We start from the raw sequence: 27,483 nt of genomic DNA on the forward strand, positions 1-27,483 counted from the left end.
CTGTGAATGGTTGTTTGAATATGGACAGTATTGAATAATAAACACAGTTGCCTTCCTGACCATAGAACTGAGTGTCATTCCCAGTAATTGCATGACTTTGAGGGGCAACTTGTTTGAGTGGAAAGAATATAAGCTTCAGAGTCACCCAAACCTAGGTTCGAACTCCCAGCTCTGCCACTAATTGGCTCAGTGTCCTTGGAATAATTACCTAATATTTTTGAGACTTTATTGGAACAAATGGTGATCATAAAACATACCTTATAGCATTATTTGAGTGCAAATGAGGTAATTAATATATGTAAAGAATCTGGCACATAGTGGTGGCTCAATAAATAGCAGACATTTTTCTAGTTATTGCTGCATATTTCCATTCCATGTATACTTCCATTATAACAAATAGTAACAAATTCAAAGGATCTGATTCTTATGTTATTATTTTCCTTTGAATCATCAAGGCCAAGAAACAAAGCCAATTGTACTGCCCATATTGTTGCTGCCTAGGCAAGAATACTCCTTTTAAGTGAACCTTAGAAAAGAATTAGTTATAAACACAGTTGAGAAAAGAAGGCCTACATTTTCCAAAGGCAAGACAAATAAAGTTCTCTGTAAAATAACACATGATCTAATCATCTACCACTTAATTTTTTTTTTTTGTTTGCCCTATTAATATTGTTGAAGGTATTTGGAGACCTGAAATTACTATAAATAAAAGTACTGCTATCCCTGATGTCAAAAGAAAAGAACTTTGGGAACATGCTCTACTTTTCATTTCTAAAAATATATTCACTTGGGACACACTAGAGAAGCATGTGATACCTTCCCAGTTGAAAATCAGACTTAAACCGGTAGTACGTTCAGCACGAGCGCGTGCACCCACGCGCGCACGCACACAAACACGAGTACGCGCACACACCAGACGCCTTCTGAGGCTCGGCTTCTGCTTATCACACAGCTGTAATCCATACGCGCCTTCTGTGTGCCTTCCTTGAGGCCAAAAGGCGTTTGCATCCATCTGCCAACCAGATAAATCCAGAGAAAAAAATCACAAAGACTACGCAAATGAGGGTGACACAAGTATTTGTGCAGAATAAATTTGCCAAGATCTTTTTCCTTCTACCCTTACCTAAAACCCCATCTCAAGCTGTTTTTAAGTCTCACATGCTGCCGTTTCCCTTCTAATGACAGCTCTGACCATCTGCCCCAGGACTTTGCCTTCTCAGGCCTCATTCCGTGCAATTCTACATGACTAAACGTAGGATGTGAAGCCTATAGTGTAGTGATCAGCACAAAAATGTGCTCGATACATAAGTGTTTGATTTCTACCTCTCCAAATCCCTCTGAGCACTCGCAGGATCATCCTCCGCATCTCACAGTTCCTTCCACAGAGGATCACACTTATTGCCCCCAGCAGGGCTTCTCAGATGCTGAGAAATGCCCAGGAATTTTCCATTTTAGAGGTTTCTGGCTTCTGAAAATATGAAGAAATGCCAAAACAGATTTTCAAAAATAATACTACATTTTAAACTTTTACATGGAAAGAAAGAATGCTTCAAAATGCAGTATACTCCATTGTGATATTTACAAGGTAACTATAGGATTTGTAAAAAGATGCTCCAGCCAGTGTAGCCCAGGAAGACAACAGGAGTTTATGATGCATGTTACTTGTCATCTTCCAAATCTGTTAATCATGTTTTTGTCTGTGTGTAAAGCCTCATTTGGAAGTGACATTTGAAATATAAATTTCAAGTCCTTTGAAATGTAAACTCTTCATTTAAAAGGCCTTACTCCCATCCTCACCATAGTGCTTGCCTCCACGAATCTTTGGCAAGGAAACCACAAGCAAATAATCAAGGAGATGGGGTAAGATTTGCCCTGAAAAGAGGTAGAAAAAAGAGGCTTGAAGGAACCAAATGAGGCCATTATAGCAAGATCTACTTACAGGTTGAACTGAGAGGAATTTCTCTCCACAATCTCCTGGCAACGCATTCACTGTCACTAAGGAGGCCTTGACACCTCCCACCCCCCAGTCCCGACCCCCTCACCCCTCACCCCTCACCCTTGGATAAGCAGAGTCCCACACCAGCCTCCCAGGAGGGTGAACTGGAATGAGATCCCTGGCAATCAGGCCAATGAATTAGCAGACTATGACTACGATAATTTTCTCCAGACTTCTCTGGCAAAAGTAAGCCCTTCCTCCTGCAGAGATGCCTCAAGAGTTTATAACTTGTAAACTGAGATTGTTTTTCTGAAGTAATTACAAGGCACAAATGAAGACTGAACACTGAGTTCTATTTTAAATGATGAACTATTTTAATTGCAAGAGAAATAAACAATAAGAGATTTAAAGTGATTATAATGATAGACAAACACCTACACACTCATACACACACACACACACAGAATTACACATTTATAACGGGAAACTACAGGTTAAAGTGTAACACTAAATATACACCAGGAGATATCTATCCATGCTATTGCGGCATTGCAGCATTCGTGACATGGTGTGATTTTTTTTTTTATGGGTTATTGAATTGTAGAAAAAGAATTATATGCAGACAAATAGTATGGAGAAAGGCAACATGATGCAATAAAACAGCACAAGCTTTAGTACCCTCCTTCTCATCTTTTCTTCTCTCCTTAACTCTGTAATCTGGCTTCTAGCCCCGTCACAGCCTAGCCCCCAATTTCCCTGAGACTGCTTTGTCAACAATGTAAACTCATCATTGCTAAATCCAAAGAACACTTTTCAGTCTGTCTTACTTGATCTCCCTCCTGCACAGCATTTGACTCTGTGGAAAACCCCCTTCTCTCTGTGTACTCTCATTCTTGGTGTCCTTGACATCATCTCTCCAGGATGTTATCTGATCACCTTGTACACTCCTTCTCAGTCTCTTTGCAAATGCTTCTTTCTTCTTGATCCCTTCAGTGTTGTTACTAAAGGTGCTACTGTAGGTTCCTTTTTTTCTTTCTCAGTGTACATTATCTCCCTGGTGACTTCATCCTTTCAAATGACTTCAGATGCTTTCTCCTGGCTAAAGACTTCCTAATCTATAGGAAGGCCACATCTCTCTCCTGAGCTCCAGACCAATAGAGCCAATTGCTTACTAGATGTCTGTATAAGTTATCTATTACTACACAATAAACCACACAAAATAGTGACTCAAATCAATGACAATTATTTATTTTACTCATGAATCTGGAGGTGAATGGGGCTCAGCTAGACAGTTCTCATTGCGTAAAGGTGTCTTTCTCATGCAGTTGTGGTCAGACACTGGCTGAGGCTGAGATCATCTCAAAGTCTTCTTCATTCAAATATCTGTCACTTGGGGTAGAAGACTTACTTAGCTGGGGATTTGAACTCTGGGCCACCTATATATGTATGTAGGTAGTCACTCCACGTGGTGGCCTCAGGGCGGTCAGACTTCTTACATGACAGCTGAAAGCTCTCAAAAAGAAAAAAAGCAGTCTTTCATGGTCAGAACAGATCTGACATTCACAGCCAGGCCAGGTTATTCTCCTGTTGGACATAAACGCTCTCAAGATTACCAGTCACAGACAGGGTTACTCTGAGAGCACCACAAAATGAAACAAAACAAGTCTGCTTCATAATTTGTGGAAGCACAGACCAAAACAAGTCACCTATGGTATCCACAAAATATCCAACTATAGAATTTACCCCCACTTTCTGACAGCATTGAATCTAGACCAAACCCTTGCTTCCTTAAACCTTCCCCCAAATCACTCAACCAAAGCCCAAATCCTATAATAAGTTCTTTCTAATACCTTCTCACTAAGACGTGCCATGGTTCCCCATGATGTGCATTCTCCCTTGCTACGAATAATAAAGCCAACTTGTTTAACTACAAGGTGTTTCTGGTGGGCTTTGGTTGATGGGCACTGATAGCTCCCAGAACAGTGTCTCCAGAGAAACCAGCACGGCCTTTCTAAACTAGCCTTGTACATCACACAACATCACTTCTGCTGCATTCTATTTGTCAAGACTGTCACAAAGTCCTGTCCAAATTCAAGGAGAGCACACAAAGACTCTACCTCTTGATAGAAGGAATGTCAAAGAATTTGCAAACATATTTTAAAACCATCACAACATCTATATGCAGATACCCCACAGGGATTCAATAGCCACCATTTCCCATATTGAAATCATGACCTATTCCCCTGTTTACGTGCCTTTCACCAACATTCACTCAGTCCCACCTGTCCCCAGGATTTAGCCTCTTCCTCTCCAGGTCATCCTCACTGCTGTCCAGCCATCTCATCCTTTACCAAGTTGGTCTTTTAGGGTAGATGTCCTTGAGCCACACATAGGTGCCATTGTCAGAACCCACTGCAGATGAGTGATGGATTTGGGCAGCTGTGCCACCTGTGTCTGCTCTGTGTGGTGCATTGGGAGCAGCCATAACTGCTACCTACAAACAAATAATGGTGGAGAAAAAACTCAGGCTTGTTTCATAACTGAGTTGGTGTGATATATTAACTATAACCAGAAATAGACTACTATCGCATTGCATTTCCACTTGGGGTGGCCCCGAAGAAGAAAGGTGAAGGGAGATCTTCCAAGTGGTCAAAACTATGAGCAACACACTTGGTTTTCCAGTTCCAACCAATGGAAGAAGAGACCTGATCCTCAAATATACACTTGCTTTTAAGCAGTAGTGAATGGCTTGACCATTTGGACAAGAACTTGGAAGAAAAAAAGATGTGAATATCAGAGAAAAGAAAGTCTAGAAAAGACGTATATGGATGAATCTTTGGGCATGAACACAAAGCAGATCTCACATTAATGCCCACCAAAGGGTATCTACTGTAAAGGAGACTTTCAATGACCTTGTGCACAGGATGATCCATCCTGTGACCCTTAGTCAACCCCTATCTTCAGCCACCCCAGTGCCTGTGCAGCAAGCCCGTAACCAGTGTCTGTAGCACTGCAATAGAGGCTATGAATAGTCTAGCAATATGGGCTCCCTCTCACAAAGACGATCTAGCTACTTCCACTGTTGAGTTCCCAACTTGTCAGCAGCAGAGTCTGAAGCCAAGCCTTTGATATAGCACCATTCCTCAGGAAAACTAGCTAAGGCACCTGGTAGAATATTAATTATATCAGAACCAGCTATCTTAGAGAAGATAACAATTTCTGCTTTCCAGAATCAACACACACTCTGGATATGCATCTGCCTTCTCCTTCTGCAGTGTTTCCACAAGCGCCACTATCCAAGGGCTTACAAAATACTCGATTCATCAACATGGTGTCCCTTACAATATTGCCTAAAATCAAGTTACATTTTACAGTAAAAGAAATGCAGTAATGTGCTCATCACCACAGGAGTCACTGCTCTTACCATTTACCCCATGGCCAAAAACTCCTAGAATGATGGAATAGTCTGTTAAAGGCTCAGTTAAGGCACCAGAGTGGGGACAAAATCTTGTGGAGCTGAGTACTGTCCTTCAGGATATGATATATGCACAAAGATAATAACTGATATATGATTTTCTCTCCAATAGCTAGAATATATGGGTCCAGGAACTAAGCGGTAAATATGGGATTGGCCCCTATATAGAGTGATATTTCTACCAAGGAACATATTAATGTCCCCATTGAACGTGAAGATGCAATTATCAACTGGTTACATTGGGTTCTTCAAATGAATGAACCAGCATACAAAGAAAGGAATTAATGTATTGGCAGAGGTCGTAGATCATGATTTCCTTGAGGAGCTAAAATTACTCTTCAATAGGAGCAAGGAAGATCATGTCTAAAACCCAGGGGATTCACTGAGGCACCTCTTGGTACTTCTGTGTCCCGTGATACTGGCAAATGGGCAATCATAGCAACAGTGAGCCAACAAGAACAAGGTAGAAAAGACCCTCTCAAACAAGCAAACAATATATAAACAAAACAATATTATTCCATTATATGGATGTATCCTCATTTATTTAATTAGTCCTTTATTATTGAGTCTTCAGCTTCTTTATCAGTCAAGGTCTAGTTGAGAGACAGAAACCACAACAGTTATTTGAAAGGGGAAAATTTAATGCCCCCAAAATTACCTACTAAAAGAGGTAAAATAGGACTCTAAGAGGCCCAGGCCTCACAAATTAAGAGCTAAGAAAGAGAGACAATAAAGGAACTAAGGACTAGGAGAGGACCTCCCTGCCCCAAGGCTGAGATTCAAACACCTTCCAAGAGAGAGTAGCTACCACAGGCAGCCTGCAGTGGCAAAGACACGTGACTGAGAGTACAGGCTGGCCCTGGTCTGTAAAGCAGCTCATCATTGCTGGTGGGTGTGGGTGGGCAAAAGCTGGTCTGCAGGAGTGACTTGCCTTTGCTGGGTGCTGTGGGTGGGCCAGAGTTGGTCTATAGAATTGGCCAACCATTGCTGGTGCATAGAGACAGGTTGAAGCTGCTCTAAAGTGGCTGCTGATAGGGAGAGATGGGCTGAGGGTGCAGTTCAGGCTCTTCCTTATGGCTGCTGGTCTCTCACCACATATCTATGGAGGACTGGAACCTGGAAGAGAAGTGTCTTCCTGACACTAGTGCACTGTGGCGCCCCCTATTGATGAAACTGAGTATACCACCAGCTGGCAAAAGAAATGGTTATAGGACCCAGCTACAGTAACTCAAAGCAGGGCCAAGAAGGGTGGATTTGGAGCTGAGTCAGTAAACTGATAACTGGCACCTTGCAAGTCTGCATTGTTAGAACTAAAACTATTATCTACATTCACATAATTCTTTGTGGCTATTTTAAGATTATTTTCCTTAGGATAAATTCTGAGAAGTGGAATTACCAAGTCCAAAGATTCAAACATTTTTGAAGCTTTGGATATATAGTAATAAAACTTCTCCATTATGCTGTGCAAATTTATGTTTGCTCCAGCAGAATATGAATATATGAAGGATAAGCACCCTGTGGGCAGTTCTAAGAGGTTGATGCGCTAGAACAAATCCTTAGAGAGTGAGTAATCTTAGCTGACTGCCTGACTTAGCCAGCTCCTGCTCTCTACTCGTTTTCTGTGGAGTCTTTCTCTAAGGTGATTTTTGTGTGTCTGTTTGTTAAAATGTCTATCAAAGCAAAGATAAAACTAAAGTTCTAATAGTTGAAAAAAATCTTTTTAAATGAAACACGAGAATATTCTCAAGCAACATCTCATTCTTGAAAGAAATGTGATTCCGGAAAGCAAGAGCCACGTCCGCATTTTGGAATTGAGGACTTGAGACGTCCCTCACTAATGTCAAGCTTCTCCTCTAACACACTAACTTGCAGAGTTGTTGTGAGGATCAGTAATAACATATGTAAGGTACACAGGAGGAGTCAATGAATAGTAGCTTTATTTCTTGAGAGCTTTGTTGCTAAATTGCTAAGGGTCCAAGCATATATATTTTTCAAATATATATTTTTCATTTTGGCAAAGTTTTTTTCACTAAGGATGTAAATATGCTCCTCATGCCCAAGCTAAAAGTGTGTCACAGTAAAGCTTTATGCCGTGATGACTAGTAGTTACAGATTTGATGGCATTTCTTCCCAGCTTCCTAACAAACACCATTTGTCTTCTTTAACTGCTTTCACTGCAATAAAATCTCAAGACAATGAGAGAAGTGGAAGGGAATCAGATATTATATAATCTTTGCATTTGTCTTTGTTCCTAAAACACTTAATTTGTATTACCGTTTGGGCACTTATCCTGCATGTATTGTAATAAGCCGTTTACATTGTGTCTTCATCCTAAGAAGACGCTGTGAAGCAAGAGCCTATTTGAAGTAAACTATATCTAGCATTGTGCCTAGCATGGATAAGTTCCTTAAAAATCAGGGGTTGCAAATACAAATGCTTTCATGGGCCAGGCATGCATCATAAATTAATGAAGCAGGAATAATTTAAAATGATAGGAATCCTTGGGAGGCATAAAAAACTGGAGAAAGTGTCCCCCATCTAAAGACATTTATACAAAATAAAATAATAAGGTAAAACAAAACATACTCCTAGGGAAAAAATCTACAAGCTACATTAGACTATAAGATGGCCCACTTGAGATTTCTGCATAATTCTTGGGTAAACCGAATTAGAAGCTGAAGTACTGCTAAGAAAGATGTAAAAATGGATTAACCAAAGAAAATCAGGAATCAGGTCCGAGCCAGAAGTTCCACCGATTCTAGCTCAATCTCTACAGCCCCTCACGCTCTCTCTGTCTCCCTTTGGCTTCCATGATGCCAACACCTCCCCATTCTTCCTCTGATCATTGTCCCCAATGCTCTACATTTGAAGCCTTTATTTTTTTATTGTGGTAAAACTCACATAACATAAAATACACCATTTTAACTATTTCAGAGCGTAAAATTCAGTGGCATTTAGTACATTCACAAAGATTTGCAACCGTCACCACTATCTAGTTCCAGAACACTTTCATCGCCCCAAAAGGAGACCCTATCTACTAAGCAGGCAGTCCCCACGCCCCTCTCCCCAGCCCCTGGCAACCACTAATTTGCTATCTGTGAGACCTTTTTTTTTGCTTTTCTTGCACGTTCAGTTCAGCCAACATCCAGAGAAAATCAGAGCAGAACTCATGTGATAAGGTGAGCAAACAGAGCACAGAGTTAGGCAGAATAAAACTCTCTGTCGAGCTCTGCAGATTCAAGGTTAGGATTGGAGGGAAAGCTAGCGACAAAGCTCTTTGCTTTCCTCAGTCTGGCTAAAGGGCCCATCAACCAACCCCAGACTTAAAAGACGTGACAGGTCTCCTATTCTTTCAGTTTTTAGCTGCATTTTACTTTATTCTATCTAGTTTTTTTGTTCAATTATTTTTAAGACAGATATGTTCTAAATTGCACCTTTTTTTTAAATACAATAAACTTGACAGCCTAGTGAGATACTCTCCCTACTGAGGTTTCTTTTCTATTCTCCTTTGGATGTTTCTTTTCTTTGGGCCCTAAATTGTGGTTGACTATATTCTGTTGCCCCCATAAATGCTTTTGCTTTATGCTTAGAGTCAGCTGAAAACGAGTTTCATAGGTCTGATGTAAACCCTTGCACACGCCCTCTTGTGCCAGAGCACTTTCCTTGGCTGCACTGGGATTGTTGATTGATGGGGTCAGTCTCCTTCGGAACCACATGAGGTACTTGGGAGAAGGATCCCTCTCCAAGGCTGAATTTCTCCAAAATGGTGAATTACCAGCTAGTTACACCAATGCACTGAAAATACCTCTTGAGGTGCAACGTAATCATTACAAATCTACACTGGCCAGATCTTGAGATCCTTGGAGGTCAATCTTTTAGTCACTTGTTTATCAGTCCGTGATAAATTCACTTGTACAAATTTGGCCATTTTTCTCTAGGTTTAGGAGATAAGTAAGGTTTTGTGCACAAATGAAGGATCCAGGTTAACTTCAAAATAATGCAAATGTAATTTTAAAACTATAGCCATATTTTCTACTTTTCACTTTTTTCTTTTCTTTGCTTGGTAAAGATGGCTTTGGGCAAGTCACCTCACTTTTCTGGGGTCTTCTTTGCTCGTATTTAAGATGAAAAATGTTGATCTAGATCAGTAGTTTCCTACCCAGGATATTGAATTTCTGAACACAAGCACAAGCATCATCTATAGTCTGAAAAATAAAATATCTTGCCATTCATATGCTATCATTTGTTTAAAATTTGAATTCTTAATTTTGTTTTTTATTCTAATAAATATTTGTTAAACAGCATCTTTTGTATAAAAAAATGCAATATTATACATGCTTACTCTAGAAAATTGGAAAATAGAGAAGATAAAATAAAATCACCTATGATCCTGCCACACAGACATAGTGACTATTCACATTTCACTATATATTCATCAAGTTTTCTTTTTATGCGTATTTATACGTATATTATTTTTAGTAAATTGAAATATACTCTAGGCATGATATTTTATAACTTGTGTTTTTACTTCATAATATACCATAAATATTTTCCTAAATCATAAACTATTTCTCTATAAGGCTTAAATGACAGTCCTATATCTGAGCACATATTGTTATTTTTGAGTATTTAGATTGTTTCTGATATTTCATTATTTTTAACAATACTGCAATGAACATCTGTGATATTTAGAATTGTTATTCTTATTAACGCTGAAGTTATTCCATCTCAGGATGACAGGAGCCTCTTCGTGGTGGCTCCTGACTTGTTTTGATACAACCCCTAGAGTCTTTCACAGCTTCCCTGCTTGCCAGTATGATCGATATTCCAGGCACCATTTGTATGTGTTCTGCCCTGTACCTGAAATCAGCCAATTCTCCAAGGAGCCCTCATCCCTGTTAGTGGAAATGGTATTTAGAGAGCACCATCTGGGCAGGAGAGGAGCTTATTGCTACTGCTCTTGGCTTGCCAATTATTGCTAGGTCTTTTCAGGGGACGGAGCTAGAAAATAATTTTTTAAGAAAAAAAGCATTATGAGTTTACAGTGATGTTTCAAATCCCAACTTATGATAATAAGGTTTTTACTAATTTCTTTAATTTTATGTTTGCATCTCTTTTTGCTTACTCTGAAAATCTTGATCCCTGATGATATAAACATAATCGTGTTTATGCTTCATTCTAATATCTATACATCCACAACTTAAGATAAAGCAAAACATGATATGTTAATATACGTAACATATATAATAGCTTTAGAATAACAATATCAACATTAACAGTGTAATTGTTTTTTGTTTTTTTGTGTGTGTGTGTGTGAGGAAGATCAGCCCTGAGCTAACATCTGTGCCCATCTTCCTGCATTTTATGTGGGATGCCGCCACAGCATGGCTTGACAAGCGGTGGGTCGGTGCGCACCAGGGATCCGAACCCCGGGCCTCCACAGCAGAGTGTGCACACTTAACCGCTACGCCGCCGGGCTGGCCCCAACAGTGTAATCGTTGAAAACTCTGATTGTTGCAGTTCTTTTGCCCTTGTTGATATCTCACTAGGGATGTGTAGTTAAATTACTATGTTTTAAAATCACTTGTAATAATTTCTTTTGTGTGGTTTTGCCGCCAACTTGATTCACAGTTAGGTTAATATGCTTATTGTTACTTTCTCTTTAGAAATTTTCCTTTTTATTTTGCCCTTTTTTTCTAATTATAAAAATATTAACTTGGTTTCAAAGTCAAATTGACTAAAAAGCTATACCCACAGAAGTCCTGCCTCTATCCCTGTCACCTTTATCTCCATTCACATATATATGGAGAGAGACAGAGGCAGAGAAAGAGAGAGAGACAGACACAGAGAAACAGAGGGACAGAGGAAGAGAGAGAAAAGAGACAGGGGTGGGGTGATTTTTAAGGAATTGGCTCAAGCAATTGTGGAGACTGGCAAGTCTGAAATTTGTAAGATAAGCCAGCAAGCTGGAGATTCAGGTAAGAGCTGATGTTGCAGTCTTAAGGCCAAATTCCTTCTTCTTTGGGAAACTTCAGGGCTTGCTCTTAAGGCCTTCAACTGATGGGATGAGGCCCACTCACATTACGAAGGGTAATCTGCCTTATTCCAAGTCTACTGATTTAAACGTTAACCACTTCTAAAAAGTAACTTCACAACAACATCTAAACTAGTGTTTGACCAAATGACTGAGCACTGTAGCCTAGCCAAGTAGACACAAAATTAACCATCACACATACACATATATATTTATATACGTATGTTTGTATATATATGTACACAAACACACACATATACACATACTCTTCTTAGATAAATGGTAGTTTAGGATTCATGTTTTCTCTGTCTTGCTTTTTCACTTAACAATCTATCCTGGAAATTACTTCTGGCATTGTATAGAAGTAGTCCTTTTTCCTTCTTTCAACTGCGTGGTCTTACATTATGTGGATGTAACATCATGGATTCCCACCGTCCCTATTGGTGGACATTTGAGTTGTTTTCACTCTTTCGCCTTACAAATCAGGCTACAGTGTATAGCCTTGCATGTAACTATTTTCATGTGCTATCATTTTGTAAAATGCATGTAAATGCCTATGTGAGGAATGAAATTATTTTGGAACATTACTCAAATCACAGTGGTCTTTTACCCTTTGGTATTGTGTCAGTTAATGTCTTTGAAACACGTAGCTGCCATCATGTGAGAGTCTAAGAGAATCTCTAACATTTAAAAGGCATCCTCGGGCCAGCCCCATGGCTTAGCAGTTAAGTGCGCGCTCCGCTACTGGTGGCAGGGGTTCGGATTCCGGGCGCGCACTAACGCACTGCTTGTCCAGCCACACTGAGGCTGCGTCCCACATACAGCAACTAGAAGGATGTGCAACTGTGACATACAACTAGCTACTGGGGCTTTGGGGAAAAAAAGGAGGAGGATTGCCAATAGATGTTAGCTCAGAGCCAGTCTTCCTCAGCAAAAAGAGGAGGTTTAGCATGGATGTTAGCTCAGGGCTGATCTTCCTCACAAAAAAAAAAATAATAAAATAAAAGGCATCCTCAGACTGGATTATCAAGCATTTTTCATGCCCAGAATAAAAAATATGAATAGTCCTTTTTTTTTAGATTTTCTATCATTTATTGTTAAGCACAAAACAGGCATTTTAAAAGTGAAAATATACATTGAAAAAGTAATTTATATCACAAAGCATTGACCACATAATAGTTGCAAATACATTTGCTGGAATGTGTACATCTACACTAAATACTAAAAACAAACCAATTTTCATTTCTACACAGAAATATTAACCTCTTATCAGTAGTGATAGATATTTTGTACATTTAGAAAAAACACTATTTTAAACCAAAAACAAAATTAAGATCATCAAGTCGTCTGCATCCATATATTTAACAAAGGTTTCCCCCACACACACAATGAAGCAAATACTGTATCGTCTACTTGTTATTATTGGCCCTGAGATACTGGAGGACGCTGAGACATTCCCTGGGGACTTGTCCGGCATAGTAGGCTGCTTGTTGTCTAAAGTACTCAGCCCAGGCTGCACTATAATCTGGCTGACCACCTGGTGAAGCACCAGTAGGAGCAGACATGGCTTGATCCATGTTCTTGTAGTACTCTTCCCAAGCCTTGTATAGTCAACCTGTCCAGTTGTATGAATAGTTCTTGAAGAAAAAAAAATCCTCTCTCTCTCTAATTTTTTACTTAATTTTGTATATTATAATAATGTTAATTAACTATTAACACAAAATGAGATATAAACTACTTAGGATTACAGTTCTTATATAATAACAAGACTAAACAACTTTACAAACTCAAAGCAAACAGATCTACAATGCTAATAACATTCCAAGCAACAGCACAAATTTAACTTCACAGATGATAATGGCTTTCACAGAGTGGAGCCATCCCCTTCATTGTGAGCATTGTACTGATTCAGGAGGAGGGAAGGGCAGGTTCTTTGGGATTTAGTTCGCCGTCCTTCTGTGCCCTGTTCATGGTTTGATTCTCTCATCACTTAACTCTATTCAAATGCCTGTGAAAACTGCAGCACACCAGCCCCATTCCATCACTTGGCCTCAATTACTATAAATTAGGTTGACCTCTGTTCCCATATGTTCCTATTTGACAATTGCAGATACACCGCTTACGCTAACACAACCCCCACCACGTCAGTACTAGACTTAGGTTCAGTCTGATGACCCTGAACATTACATATATACGTATAGGAATGTACATGAATATACACACACACACACATATACACATTTTCATTTTAATTTTTCCCAAAGTTTCACATCTAGTAAGCACTAGAGCTGAGATTCAAACCCAGGCCTTTCTGTTCCACCAAACCACCAAACTAGAACAGGCCAGTGGTTTTTCATGACTTGGGGAAGTGAAGGTGGAAGTGGATGTGGGTTATTGGGAGAGCCCTGGGATCTGAATCCAGGTAACTGTAGCCCAGCTCTACTACTAGCTTCGTGAACTAGGACGTGTTCCTGAACTTCTCTGGATTTCAGCTTCCTCATCTGTAATGTGAGAGGGCTGAATAAGATCATGGCTAGGGCCCTTTACAGTTCTAAAATTCTGTGAGTTTTCTATGCAGGCAAAACATTCCATATATGACAGAGGAATGACTTAAGCAGCATTCTCCCTTTTTGCTGTGGAATTTCCATGTAAGCATCAACCAATGGCGTCAAAGAAGGACTGGGAAATTATTCTGCGAATTTGGGACATGTCTATTCCAAGTAATTTAATGCTAAAAGGATGACTATTTGATTAAATGATATAGTTTAAAAAAGCTATATGCTATTTTGGAATCACCAGGTTGGAATAGAAAAGACGTTTAGAAATCACTCAGTACAATCTCTCATTTTACTGATGCAAGTTATGCGATTTCCCCAGACCACACAGTTTGTTTGTATTACAGACAGATTTATTATCTGGGTTATTGAGATCTAACATATGATAACGCCCTCAAAATTATTTTCTCATATTCACCATGAAAAATAGAGAAAAAGAAAGCAGTATAAGAGACTGGTCAAGTGTAGGCTGTGAAATTAAATTGCCTGGGCGCAAATTCCAGCAGCACCGCTTACTGTGTGATTTTGAGCCAATTATATAACCTCTTCATGTCTCTTCTTCTGTAAAATGAGGGTGACAATAATTGCACATACCTCTAGTTTATCAGAGAACTAAAATAGTAATCCATGTAAACTATTTATTATGTTACTTGGCATACAGGAAATGATATTAGCTAGCATTAAGATTAGACTGTGCATTGAATTGGCTAAATTTGGTTTAATATTTCAACTGCACTTTTTTCACTGGTATTCAGGATCAGAATTATTCTAAAATGATCTTTCAAGGATTGTCAGTCTATGAGTTAGAGTATGATAAAAGTGTCCACTAGGAAAAATGAACTCTAAAATTATTTTTAAGAAGGATGGACCCAAGTATAGAGCTATTTTCCACTGCAGTACACTAAGGTCAAGTTATTCCCTTAAAACCCTGCAAAAATGAATCAGAAATCGTATGTAAGTAACATTTCATCTACTGCATTTCTCAAGATTTTTGTCCCCCATTAAGCAGTCAATGATTTGATTTTTCCCAGGGGATGGACATTGCTTTAACATCACCATATTTAACTGACAGTGATTAAATCCATTTAACACACTGTGTATAATTTCAAAAGGCCTTTATGACTGTTTATCTCATCTTTATGGACCTTTAAACTTAATAGCTTTGGTTGCAATAAAGAAGTGATTTCCAAAAGTTAAGCATCTCCTCAAGGCCACTGCCAGGCTGTTCAGTTGATCAAAATTATGATGTCATCCAGGCACAGACTTTCACGTGTCCTTGCTCTTCAACTTGTCCACTAATTAACAATATGGAGAGCGAGACATGGTCTCCTCATTAAGCAAGGACATTAGTCAAAGGAAGTATCAGTTCTGGGAATACAAATGTTGTAGTTTTGCTTTGGTTCAATAGTTTTAGGATAATATATAAGTTCATTTAAAACTCATAGTACAATAACCCATTTCCGAGTTATCCACTCCTCTCCTTCCCCTTCTGAAATGTTAAGGTGGCCGATCATAAACACAGAGCCCCAGAAGATTATAATCAAAAGAACTAGCTCAGTGGCACACTCCCCAGCACACATTTTCTAACCATTCATTTTCCCAGCACTCCTTCTTTTGCCCTCTCCCTATTAATAAAAGGTCCCCAGTCTCCCAACTTTTGACATCTTCATTAATCCTGTCTATCTACACTAGTCCACCTTGCTGCCATACACACAAAGAAAACACACTTCTTTTCAGTATTCTAATGTTTCTCAAGTTCAGCTTTTCATCCCCCACCCCCTCAGCACCCACTACCCACACCTATACCATATTTGTGTTTATTCCATTGGACCAAATGTAATTCTTTCACCAGGTAGTCCTTCATCTTAACCAGCAAGACAAGGAAATCCAAGAAGACAGAGCTTCAGGATGCCAGACAGACATAATTTTATTAAAAGAGGAATGAACACTTTCACTATCCATCCAAAAGATACTTAGGGGACAAAAAGAGTAAATTAAGGTAGACTAATACGACTAATGACTTGAGGGATGAAAAAATTGGTGAGGAGATGATCACATTTCCTAATAAGTGTATCATATCCCACTTTTCTAAGTACTGTAAAATAATGTTAAAATTAGAGCTAGAAGAGTAACAACTCTACCAGTCCTAACAGCTGTAAAATTAATTCTGTGACTTTTCACAAAGTCACAGTGACATGGTAAGCAAACTGACAATCTCTTTAACCTCTTCAAGACCAGCATTTCTCAACTTCGGTAGTATTGATATTTTAGGCAGGATAATTCTTTGTTGTGGGGGCTGCCCTGTGCATTGTAGAATGTTTAGTGGTGCCCCTGGCCTCTACCTACTAGATGCCGGTAGCACCTCTCCTCCAGTTGTGATCATCGAAAATGTCTCCAGACATCTCCAAACATCCCCTAGGGGGCAAAATCTTCCCAGATTGAGAACCACTCTCATAGATTAAACTGAAGACTTGTCCTAGATTTGGAGTCAGTAAACTCAGCCAATAGACCAAAAGAAAAAGCCACTGTCTGTCTTTGTAAATAAAGTTTTATTGGAACACAGCCACACTCGTTCATTTATTTATCATTTATGGCTGCTTTCTCACTAAAACAGCAGAGTGGAGGAGTGGTGATAGATATTGTATGACCCGTAAGACCAAAAATATTTACTATCTGGCTCTTTAGAAAAAATGCTTGCCAACCCTTGTCCTAGTCTACTGGTTTCAAACATTTTTTTAGTGATGACAATTTTTTATAATGAAGTCTTACATAAAACTTGTGTCAGACAGGGTCCAGATGGAACATTCAACTTGAGTAATTTGAAGAAGTAAAGCATATGTGGAATAATTTTTCTAGGCAATTTCAAAGGTATGGCAGAATATAAAGAAATCACAAAGAGCTAAGAAAGCTGGCCATTACTGTATTACCATCTCTAGCCCTGAAGGGGAGAGGACTAAGATAACGCTGTAGGAAGGGGGCCAGAGGAATGAATACCTCCCTCACATTCCCCATCCCAATCTCACGCTAGTGATCACCAATGACCAAATCCAAACAGAAGCAAGAGGGCAAGATTACCCATTGATGTGGTACTTATAGGTCAGGCTCCTGGGTCACAAAGCAGAGTGTAGAAGGGTGGAGAGTGGATCTGGGGGCAAACAGAAGACACCCAGCATGGAGCCTCAATATCTGAAACTGATCAATGCAAAGCTTCTGTGATGTTAGTAGGAGAACATGCTGAGATCAGCACAGACTGGCCTTTTCTCTGACTCACTGATCCAGGTTGAAATATGGAACACAGTTTGAAAATTCTGTCCTAAATCCTCTTCTGGCCTTCTGACCTCATTTATCTCTTTTCTGAAACAAAATCCTATAGTCAGATGTTTCAGTGGTGTCTTTTCTAACAAACTACAATACTTAAACCCATTCCCACCATTCAAACCTTCAAACCCATGTACCAGACATGCCCCCATCCCTCCCTGCTCTCTACCTTTTCTGCTCATGTCCTCAAGCTGCTAAACGTTGATAGAAAAATTTTAAATACCCTGATTACTGAATCCAACACAATTTCGTAATATCAGACAACAACAGGGTCATAACTGCTTGCTCAGTTTCCCATGACTTTCAGCCTTTACTAAAACTGCCCTGAGTATCCTAATCACTGAATCTGATAGCCTTTTCCCAAAACTTTGTCAGTCTTAACCTCTCTGCAGCAAAGATCTTGCCATTATTCCTTCCCTCCTGATTTACTTCTTCCTCTGGCTTCCATAGCACCATATATTCTAGGGGATTTTTTTCCTGCTTCTTTGACCAGCTCCTCTTTGTATCCTTTACAGGTGCTTCTAATTGAGGGAAAGAATTTTCTCCAAAGGACCTAATGATAAATGATAACCCCAACAATACAATTAAAGCAAATAAAATGAGTAGAGTTTCAGAAGGCTACATCTTGTAGAATGCCAATAACATTTTCTGGAAAACTAAGAATCTTATGAATAATTAGTTTCTGTGCAACTGGTAAATAACAAGATATCATTTCCCTCCAAAATCTTCTTACATTATCCATTTCTTTTAATGTTCCCATTTACCCAGCCCTGAAACTTCAAAGTGAGGAGAGAATAGACATTTTAAAACTGGAAGGATCTTCAAAATCATCTGCCTCAATTCCATCATTCTATGGATGAGAAATTAACTTGCCATCTCCTTTGCATTCGAATAACGTTCTAAGCGAATATTCCAGCCACTCCTTTTATTAGCCTTTCCCTCTTGGCCTTAGTGATCTTATAATAGTTTTAACTCTCCCCTCTGTGAAGTCCTACCAGATCTTCATCTACAGGCTTTAGTCTTTGTGATAGTTAATTTTGTGTCAACTTAACTGGAATACAGGGTGCCCAGACATTTGGTCAAACATTAATCTGGGTGTGCCTGTGAGGGTGTGTCTGGATGAGATTAACATTTAAATTGGTAGGCTGAGTAAAGCAGAGTGCTCTCTCTGACGTGAGTGGAACTCATCCAACCAGTTGAAGGTCTGAATAGCACAAAAAGGCTGAGTAAGAGAGAATTCCTTCTGCCAGACTGCCTTTGAGCTGGGACATGGCTTCTTTCCTGTCTTCAGACTCACACTGAAACATCAGCTCTTTCTGGGTCTTGAGACTGCCATCCTTTGCACTGGAACTATACCATCAGCTCTCCTGGGTCTCCAGCTTGCCAACTGCAGATCTTGGGACTTACCAACCTCCATAATTGTGTGAGCCAATTCCTTAAAATAAATTGTATATATATAATTGGTTCTGTTTCTCTGGAAAACCCTGATTAATACAGTCTGCTTTTGAGCTCTAGTCCAATATTCTCAAAACCGAGCTTAACTCTCCAACAGGGTGTATTGCAGGGAGCTCCAACTCAATAAATGCAAAATGTAATTTTTTTCCATTTTATTCACCCATTGACTTATTCACTCAATAAGCACTTATGGAATGTTTACTGTGTGCTAGGTATGTAAATTGGGGTTCTGGCCTCAATTTATTGAGTAGCAGAGTCAACAGATATGTTACAAAAAAATAAAAGTCACAATTCCCTGTGACAAGCACCATAATAGAAATGTGCAAGGCAAAGCGTTAGTCCAGAGGGCATGAAGTACACTGTCTGGGTTGGGGGGCTGCTACTAGGAAAGACTGCCTGAGGAGTAAGGCTTGGTGGGGCAAGGGTCACCTGGTGGACAGGTAGGATGATTTGATAGAGAGAAATATTTCCAGCAAAGTAAAAAACACATACAAAGGAAGTCAATGAAATAGTTGTGGAAATTAAAGTAGTTAGGTGTTCAAGAATAGCAAGAGTTAATTATGATTTCCAGGTATGATGAGAATAAAATTATTGAAGTATACAGGTTCCCAATTTTTTCCTCTATGTGTCTGTTAGAAACAGTTTCGGTGTAAATTTTTAGTTCCTTCCCCTTCCTTGCCTTCCAAGGAGATCCTGCCCTGTCAATCCAGTTTTTGGGCTTTTCAATGGAAGGAAGGGAGGGAGGGAGGATTAGAAGGTAAAAAAGATTAGGGCTAGCAGGTATTCAATTTTTGGTTTTTTGTTGGTGGTAGTGTTTTTGTTTTTATATGGGAATAAAACTGTCGGAGACAGTAACTACATTGATAAGGGCAATGGATGGAAGAAGGAAAAAATACCTATTTAAAGAATGATTACTGAGGGACTTGATGTCCTCCTTATGATGTGAGAGAAATAGTTGCATTTCAGTTATTTCGAATTTGCCCTATTTAAACGACAGGACAATTCAAGGACTAATCTATGTGGATCATCGCTTAAACGCTACGGTTATTTCTCCTAATGATAACATCATTCTCTCCATCCATCTAGACATGAAATCTTGAAGTGGTAGAAGGGAATTTGACTGAGCTTGATCCATTTCCTATTGTGGGCATGGGACCACAGTGCCTTATTCCAAGCAGCCATTCTATATCCTGGACATGATGTTTAGTTAAGAAATAGCAACATTATTGAACTCAGCTCAATGAGATACAAGAAGGTATTTTCCCCCTCTAGAAATGAAGCTTTTTCATTTTTCTCTTTAAGAGACATTTCTCTTTTCTCTGTGCTTCATAAGGAGCCCCAGGCAGAGCCAACCTAGAGAAAGCAGAGCTGAGAGATGCATCTTGGTGATATTATTTGAAGCCTGGTTCAAGCCAAAGCTGAAGCTTCTCCTTCAATTTATTTTTCACAATTACACCAGATTAATCTTCCTAAGGCATCATTTTGATTGTTTAAAAACCTCCTTAGTGAATACACAATGAAATCTAAACTCATGGTCTGATGTTAAAGTTATTTCGTTACCTGACACCAACTCAATCCCATCCATGCTTGCTCTCTCTCACTTCACCTCTCATGCCTCATGCGCTAGCTCCATTGAAGAGAGGAAGAAAGAACTTTTGCTCATATTGTTTCTTATTCTTGGAATAATTTATCTCATAATCTTAACATACTGATACTCTTCATAGCCTTAAGCTTTAGCTTAAATGTCATCACCTTTCATGACAAAGAAATCAATATGTGTTTCTTTTAAATTCATATGGTCATCAGTTTTTAATGCTCCCATGGTACCTACCATCTACCACCTTTTGGTGTGAATGCTATTGTAAATTCCTTATGAGCCATGTCCATGGCTCATACAAAAATATTTGTTGAGTAGCGACAATGTATTGGGCATTACACCAGGTTCTGGATGATGATGATGATAATGAAAATAGTAGTAGTAGTAATGAGGAGGAGGAGGAGAAACAACTAATATTTTTTTAGCATGCCTTTTGTGCCAGGCCCTAGTCTAAGAATTTTATATGTATTAACTTGTTTAATCTTCACGACAGCCATATGAAGCAGATGCTATTTGTTTCTCCCATTTTACATATGAGAAAACTGAAGAACAGAGATGGAATAAATCGCCCAAGTTCTCACAACTTTAAATATCAGAGTCAATATTCAAACCCAGGCAGTCTATACATTTCTTATGCAAGAGGAGGTTCTTTGAGGAGAACAACCCCTCCCCCACCTTCTCATCTGTTAGCTAAGCCTTACTTCCTAAGTCAATAAAAATGTATTCAAAATATATTCAATATATTGGCAATTATTCCTAATGGCCAAGAACTGGAGACAATCCAAATGTCCTTCAACAAGAAAATGGATTTTATGGGATATTACTCAGCAAAGAAAAGGAACAAACTACTGATACATGTAACAACGTAGATGAATCTCAAAAGCATAACACTAAGTGAAATAAAGTAGTGGCAGAAAAGCATATAATGTATGAGTCCATTATATGAAGTTCTAGAAAATGTAAACAAAACTATACTGGCAGGAAGCAAATCAGTTGTGGCCTGGGGTTAAAGCCCCTTAGAAAGGGGTAGAGATGACTTTTGGGAGTGATAGAAATGTTCTGTATATTGATTGCGGCAGCAGTTCCATAGACTAGACATTTGTCAAAACTCATCGAATTGCACTTTTTAAATAGATGTAGTTTATTATATGGAAATTATACCCCAATAAAGTTGATTTAAATTTATTAACACAAACAAAAAAAAACAAATAGACAAAAAAACCTTGGCATTCTACCACTAGAGACTGGAGTCAAAACTATGCTAATTCCCAATGTTTTTTGTTTAGAAGAATACACTTGCAGGCACTAATATTTGCAACATTTATAAATTTGTTTGACAAAGAATTTCAAATGTCTTTTTAGTAAAAATAACTCAGCCCCAGAAAGTATAATTCCTACTCAATTATCAGAGTAGCTAAAAATAGTTTAATGTCATATTTCACTAATTGGTCAAAATATTTTAAGTAACATAAATACTTAAATTTTTACAGTCCGAATTTTTATTTTGAATCCAATTGCAGCAGCCAGCCTGAAAGATGACCACCAATTATCTTGTCTCTTGGTATGTGTATTCTTGAAGGGTCCTCTCTCACATTTTACCAGGGTTGGTCTGTGTGACCAATAGAATATAGAAGTAATTAGAAGTAATTGTATGTCACTTCTAAAATTAAGTTATAAAAAGACTGTACATTCTGTCTTGGATGCTCTCTCTCTTTCTCTCCCTCTTTCTTAGATCACTAGCTCTGGGAGAAGCAAGCTGCCATGTTATGAGGCCACTTGGCCTGCCTATGGAGAATCCCACATGGGAGGAACTGAAGTCTCCTGCCATTAGCCAGTAAGGAACTGAGGCCTACTAATAGTCACAGGAGTGAGCTTGGAAGATCATCCTTCCCCAATCAATTCATCAGATGAGACTGCAGCCCCAACCAACTGCTGACTACAACCTCATTAGAGAGTGTTATGGGCTTAATTGTGTCCCACTCAAATTCATATGTTGAAGTCCTAACTCCCACTACCTTTGAATGTAACTATATTTAGAGATAGGGCTTTCAAAGAGGTGACAAAGTTAAAATGAGGCTATTGGGGTGGGCCAGAATCCAATCTGACCAATGTCCTTATAAAAGCAGACTTGAACTCAAAAAGAGACACCAGTGAGTGTGTGCACAGAGGGATGATCACATGAAGAGGCATGAGAGGCAAGCTGTTGCAAGCCAAGGAGAGAGATTTCAGAGGAAGCCAACCGTGCCAGCACCTTGCTCTTGGACTTCTAGCCTCCAGAACTGTGAGAAAACAAATTTCTGTTGTTTAAGCTACTCAGTCTGTGGTATTTTGTTATGGCAGCTTTAGCAAACCAGTACAGACCTCCTGAGCCAGAATCACCAAGCTAAGCTGCTCCTAGCTTCCTGACCCACAGAAACTGTGAGATGATCAGTGATTGTTGTTTTAAGCTGTTAAATGTGGGGGTAATCTCTTATTCTGCAATAGATAAGTAAGATAAGATAAATAGATAAGACCTAAATGCTTAAATTCCTTGTGGTATGGTGACAAGTGATTTGCCTTTCTAAATCTGTGCTATAATTAAATGCCATATTGTTTTTGGCATATGTTACAGACAAATTTTTTTTGGTCTGTATTGCCCAGAAACTATTTATGCATGGAGTTTATTTTTTCCATCCACATTATTTAATTTTAAAGGGAAGAAAATAGCACATAAACAATGGATTAAACTATACATACCTTAAAAATAATCTATAATTCTACAAAATTTCCCTTTAATATTTATTGCTTATTTTTTTAAATTGAGATATGATGGACATATACTGTGTAAGTTTAAAGTGTATAATATGCTGATTTGATACACTTATACATTGCAACATGATAACCACAGTTGCGTTAGCTAACACCCCCATCACATCACATAATTGTCATTTCTTTTTTGTGGTGAGAACATTTATGATCTAGTCTCTTAACAACTTTCAAATATATAATACAGTATTGTTAACTATAATCACAATGCTGTGCATGAGATCCCGAGAACTTATGCATCTTCTACCTGCAAATTTGTACCCTTTGACCAACATCTCCCCAATTCCCCCACTTCCCTCCCAGCCCCTGGGAACCACCATTCTACTCTTCATTTCTATGACTCTGGCTTTTTTAGATCCACATATAAGTGAAATCATACAGTATTTGTCTTTCTCTATCTGACTTACTTTCTTAGATATTTAACAGTGCATGTGTAAACACTTCTTATCCTATTTTCCTCTTGAAAGGAAAGTCTCAGAGATAGAGGAAATGTTTCTATCCAATCTTATCACTATTCATTCTACATAACTTAATAGAGGGTCTTTAAACTGGTTTTCAGTTCTGATGATGAATATTAAACCAACATATTTCACCTCTTCACTGATTTGTTTATTATCCATTCATTCAGCAGGTGCTTAATGTCTAGTGTATGTCAGGCACTGTTATAGGACAGGAGGATATAGCAGTAAATGAAACAGGTGAAAATCTCTGCTCATGGAGCTTGTGGAAAGAGACAGCAATAAACAAGAAAAATAAGTAAAATATATAATATGCTGGATAGTGATAAGCACATAAAAATAACACACCAACACTTAGAAACATTTCTGGCCACGACCAACTCCCTTTGGATGGTGAGTAGAAATGGGAGGATGTTAGGTTGGTAAGTAGAGGAGTCTCTTGTAAGTAATACCATATTAATAATTTTTAGTATATCTTGTAAACTTTCAGGGGTGAGGGTATATTCTTGTTTCAGTGCTATTCATTTTTAAGCTAATTTTCATGGTTTATTTCAACATGTAGTTCTTTTTTGCAGTTATGTTCAGATTACAATGAGAGTTTATCAGCAGAAGAATTGTATATACTTGAAATGTCTTCAATTAGCATAAAAATTAAAAGAATATTGGGTATCAATGTTTTCTCCTTGATAATGAGATTGTAATTATAGGAAACTATCACCAACTGCTGACGGCCTTTGTGTCCATTATATTCTGAGACAATAATAGTTTTAAAAGTAAACATGACATTACCATGGTCAGAGGATATGTTTTACAGTTAGCTTCAGAATATGGAAATTTTTCTGACCTAACATATCCATGAAAAATGCAGTGTGTGTGTGTGTGTGTGTGTGTGTGTGTGTGTGTATGTGAGAGAGACAGCGAGATTACTGGACATTATACATACATGGTTATGAGTAGAGAGAGGAGAATGGGCAAAGAGCCAGAAAAATAAGCAATAAAAAGTCCTTGGTGTGTGGTCAGGCATGAAGTTGTACTTGGGCGTGCAGTGACTCCAGTAATGAGTTAATAAACCAATACAGTATGTGTCCATCTTAGATGTTCAGAGTCCAAAGCACTTGAAACAAAATGATTTACATGACCAAGTTCCCCTGAGTCAGGATCATACTCTTGTATCATCCCCAAGATCCCTTAAATATTTAGCAGAGCCATCTGTACTGTTGAAAAAATAATCTCCACAAAGCTCTCAAGACCACCTCCATGCACAGTACTGTAAACACCATTGAATAAAATGATTTATGTGGGTGGCAATCTATTCTTTCTCCTACCACCTCCCAAAACTAAAAGTCATAAAGTAAATAGTAGATGCTCTTTATTTTTGTTTTGAGTCAGGAAGCTTGGCAATTTCTCTATAGTCAGAAATGTTCATTGGGGATAAAGTAAATTTTTATCTAAAAATGTGACTGTTTTTACTAAGAACAATGTTCATCCCAGAACAAGGCAATATTAGTCACAATACACATCAACAAAATGTTCTCAGGGTTCCATAGTCTCTGGATGGGTGGCATGCTTGGGAGAGAGGAATTCATCATCAGGAAAATCACAGCAATTCACTCTCATATAGAATTCTGGGTTCAATCCTTGCCCATCACTTATTGGCTGAGTGACATTCAATGAGTTACCTTACTTTCTCAAGTCTCCGTTTCTCCATCTGCAATAATTTTGTAGAGAAGGAAAAATAATTTCTCTTCTGAGGAAAAGCTGAGTTCTTCTAGCTGAGTTCTAGCTGAGACTCCTGTAATAAAAGATTCATAAGAGAAGTCTGGTGCCTTCTCCATTACTAAGATTCTCTTGTGATTTAGAGTCATCCTTCTCTTCCTGGTACAGAGAGGGAACCACCCTTACACATGGAGATTTCCTGTATAAATGTAATTTTCCTTACAAAGGGGAACTTCTACTCTGTTTTCAGAGGTTTTCCTGTGTCTGCTGTTTCTTATAATAATCAGCTCAAAATAATCCTTATGCCCAAGAGGCGTATTTTGGGCCAGCATATTCTGTTACCCTTCCATGTGATACTAAAAATGCCTGCATCATAGGATTGCCATGAAAGTGAAAGGAGCTAATACGAGTAAGGTATTCAGAACACAGTTGGAACATAGAAAGTGCCTAATAAAAGTTAGTCATTATTATTTCAGAGCAACAGTTCTCAACGTGTAGTCCCTGGACCAGCAGCAGCAACATCACCTGGGAACTTGTCAGAAATACAAATTCTCGGGCCTCACCCCAGACCAAATGAACGAGAAACTCTAGAAGTAGGACACAGCACTCTGTTTTAACAAGCCCGGCAGGTAATTCTGGTACACACTGAAGTTTGAGAATCACGCTTATAGAATATAGGGTAAAACACAAAATAAGTTCTAATAGAATTCATTACTAAGAACTTTTCTGTTTTTTGTGACTATTTAAATGAGAGAGAATGCTTGATTTTATTTTTTCTAAATAACTAGGAAAAGAATTCCAACAATGGCTTGAGAACAGTAGGATTTCAGTAGGATAATTCTTACCATCTAATTTTTGACTTTGCTAGATAGACTACTTCACACCACACAATTGTGTTCCAAGAGATCTATTATTGAATTGTGTTCATGTATTTTGTAAAGCCAAAGATACAATGGAAAAACTCACGTAAAGGAGGGAGAGCCTACAGTATTGGTGATAATCATGAGATTGTACATTGGAACACAGCCTATTACTCATTAATCTTAACTATTTCCATAAACGATATTGTGTGACTGTGAGACTGGAGCATGGGCATATGCTGAATCAGTGACAAAGCTAGACACGGGCATATAACTCAGGATTTCTAAGTCTGTGCATTTTGTTGCTTGAATATAGTCAGTAAGATGTATACATAGTTAAAGGTAAAATTGCCATTTAGAACAAAGTGATCCAAAATGTATATTTTTATCTCTTCATCCTTCACACTGCTGCCATAGAGATTTTACTGAAGTACGCATTTAATCATGTCACTGTATGGTTTAAAAGACTTAAATGGCTCCCTTAAACCTGACACATGAGAGCCCTTGTAATCTGGCTACTGCACGGACCCTAATTCTATGACACCTTCTTCATGGATCCTTCCTCACTGACCCACCCCCCCATCACTAGGGAATGGGTCTCTCCTAACTCAAAGCTTCCTGATGACCATGTGCAGACCTCTAGTAGTAAATTTCACATCATATTACGACTGTTGTTTGAATGTCTGTCTCTCAACAAGACTTGTACTTAACTTTTACTGACAGGAAGAAGTGCATTTTCATTTTTGTGCCCCCGGCAATTGGCATAAAACCCAGCACAAAAGAGACACTTAGTAAATACAGACTTTCTGTGGGTCTAAAATGTGATATCTATGCATGGGTCAGAGGATCAGCCCAGGATAACCCAGTGATCGCCTGGAGCCTCCCTCCACCTGTATAAGCGTCAAAATCTTTGAATTTTGAGAAAAAGCCCTGCCACTTCCAAGGTTCCGGTGTCATCCTCATTCTAGCAGACACAGCCTCCAAGACAGAACATCCTATCTCCTGCCACTCTCTTCTGACAGCCACTAAAACTCATTTCATTTAAGATGTTCTGAACCCCAAAGTTACTACATCAGGTGATATTGGATTGAAACTCTCCATTTTTACCCCAAGCTCTAAATCATAAGCTTTATGGCTTGAAGACTTCAGTCAAAGCTGCAAAATAAGCTTGGTATAGCAGTTTAAAAGCAGCTGACCCTGCATTTGCTGGCCTACTGAGTACTCCTCCTGGCTCCAGGATCCTGGTAATAAGTTGCTCATCCACAACTCACCAC

At 38.7% G+C, this 27,483-nt stretch overlaps 1 protein-coding gene across 1 annotated transcript in view; it reads right to left on the reverse strand.

Moving 5' to 3' along the window:
* TMC1 (transmembrane channel like 1) overlaps positions 1–9,127 on the reverse strand; it is a 169,528-nt gene extending 160,401 nt beyond the window's left edge. Inside the window, exons 1-2 of the mRNA XM_058565372.1 lie at positions 8,897–9,127; positions 4,288–4,430 (exon numbers count right to left, since the gene is read on the reverse strand). Of these exons, the coding sequence (XP_058421355.1) occupies positions 4,288–4,430; positions 8,897–9,127 (374 nt within the window). The remainder of the gene's footprint in view (positions 1–4,287; positions 4,431–8,896) is intronic.
* Between the last annotated feature and the right edge of the window lie 18,356 nt (positions 9,128–27,483).

Source organism: Diceros bicornis, chromosome 22 (assembly GCF_020826845.1).
Source record: "Diceros bicornis minor isolate mBicDic1 chromosome 22, mDicBic1.mat.cur, whole genome shotgun sequence".
Classification (NCBI taxonomy): domain Eukaryota; kingdom Metazoa; phylum Chordata; class Mammalia; order Perissodactyla; family Rhinocerotidae; genus Diceros; species Diceros bicornis.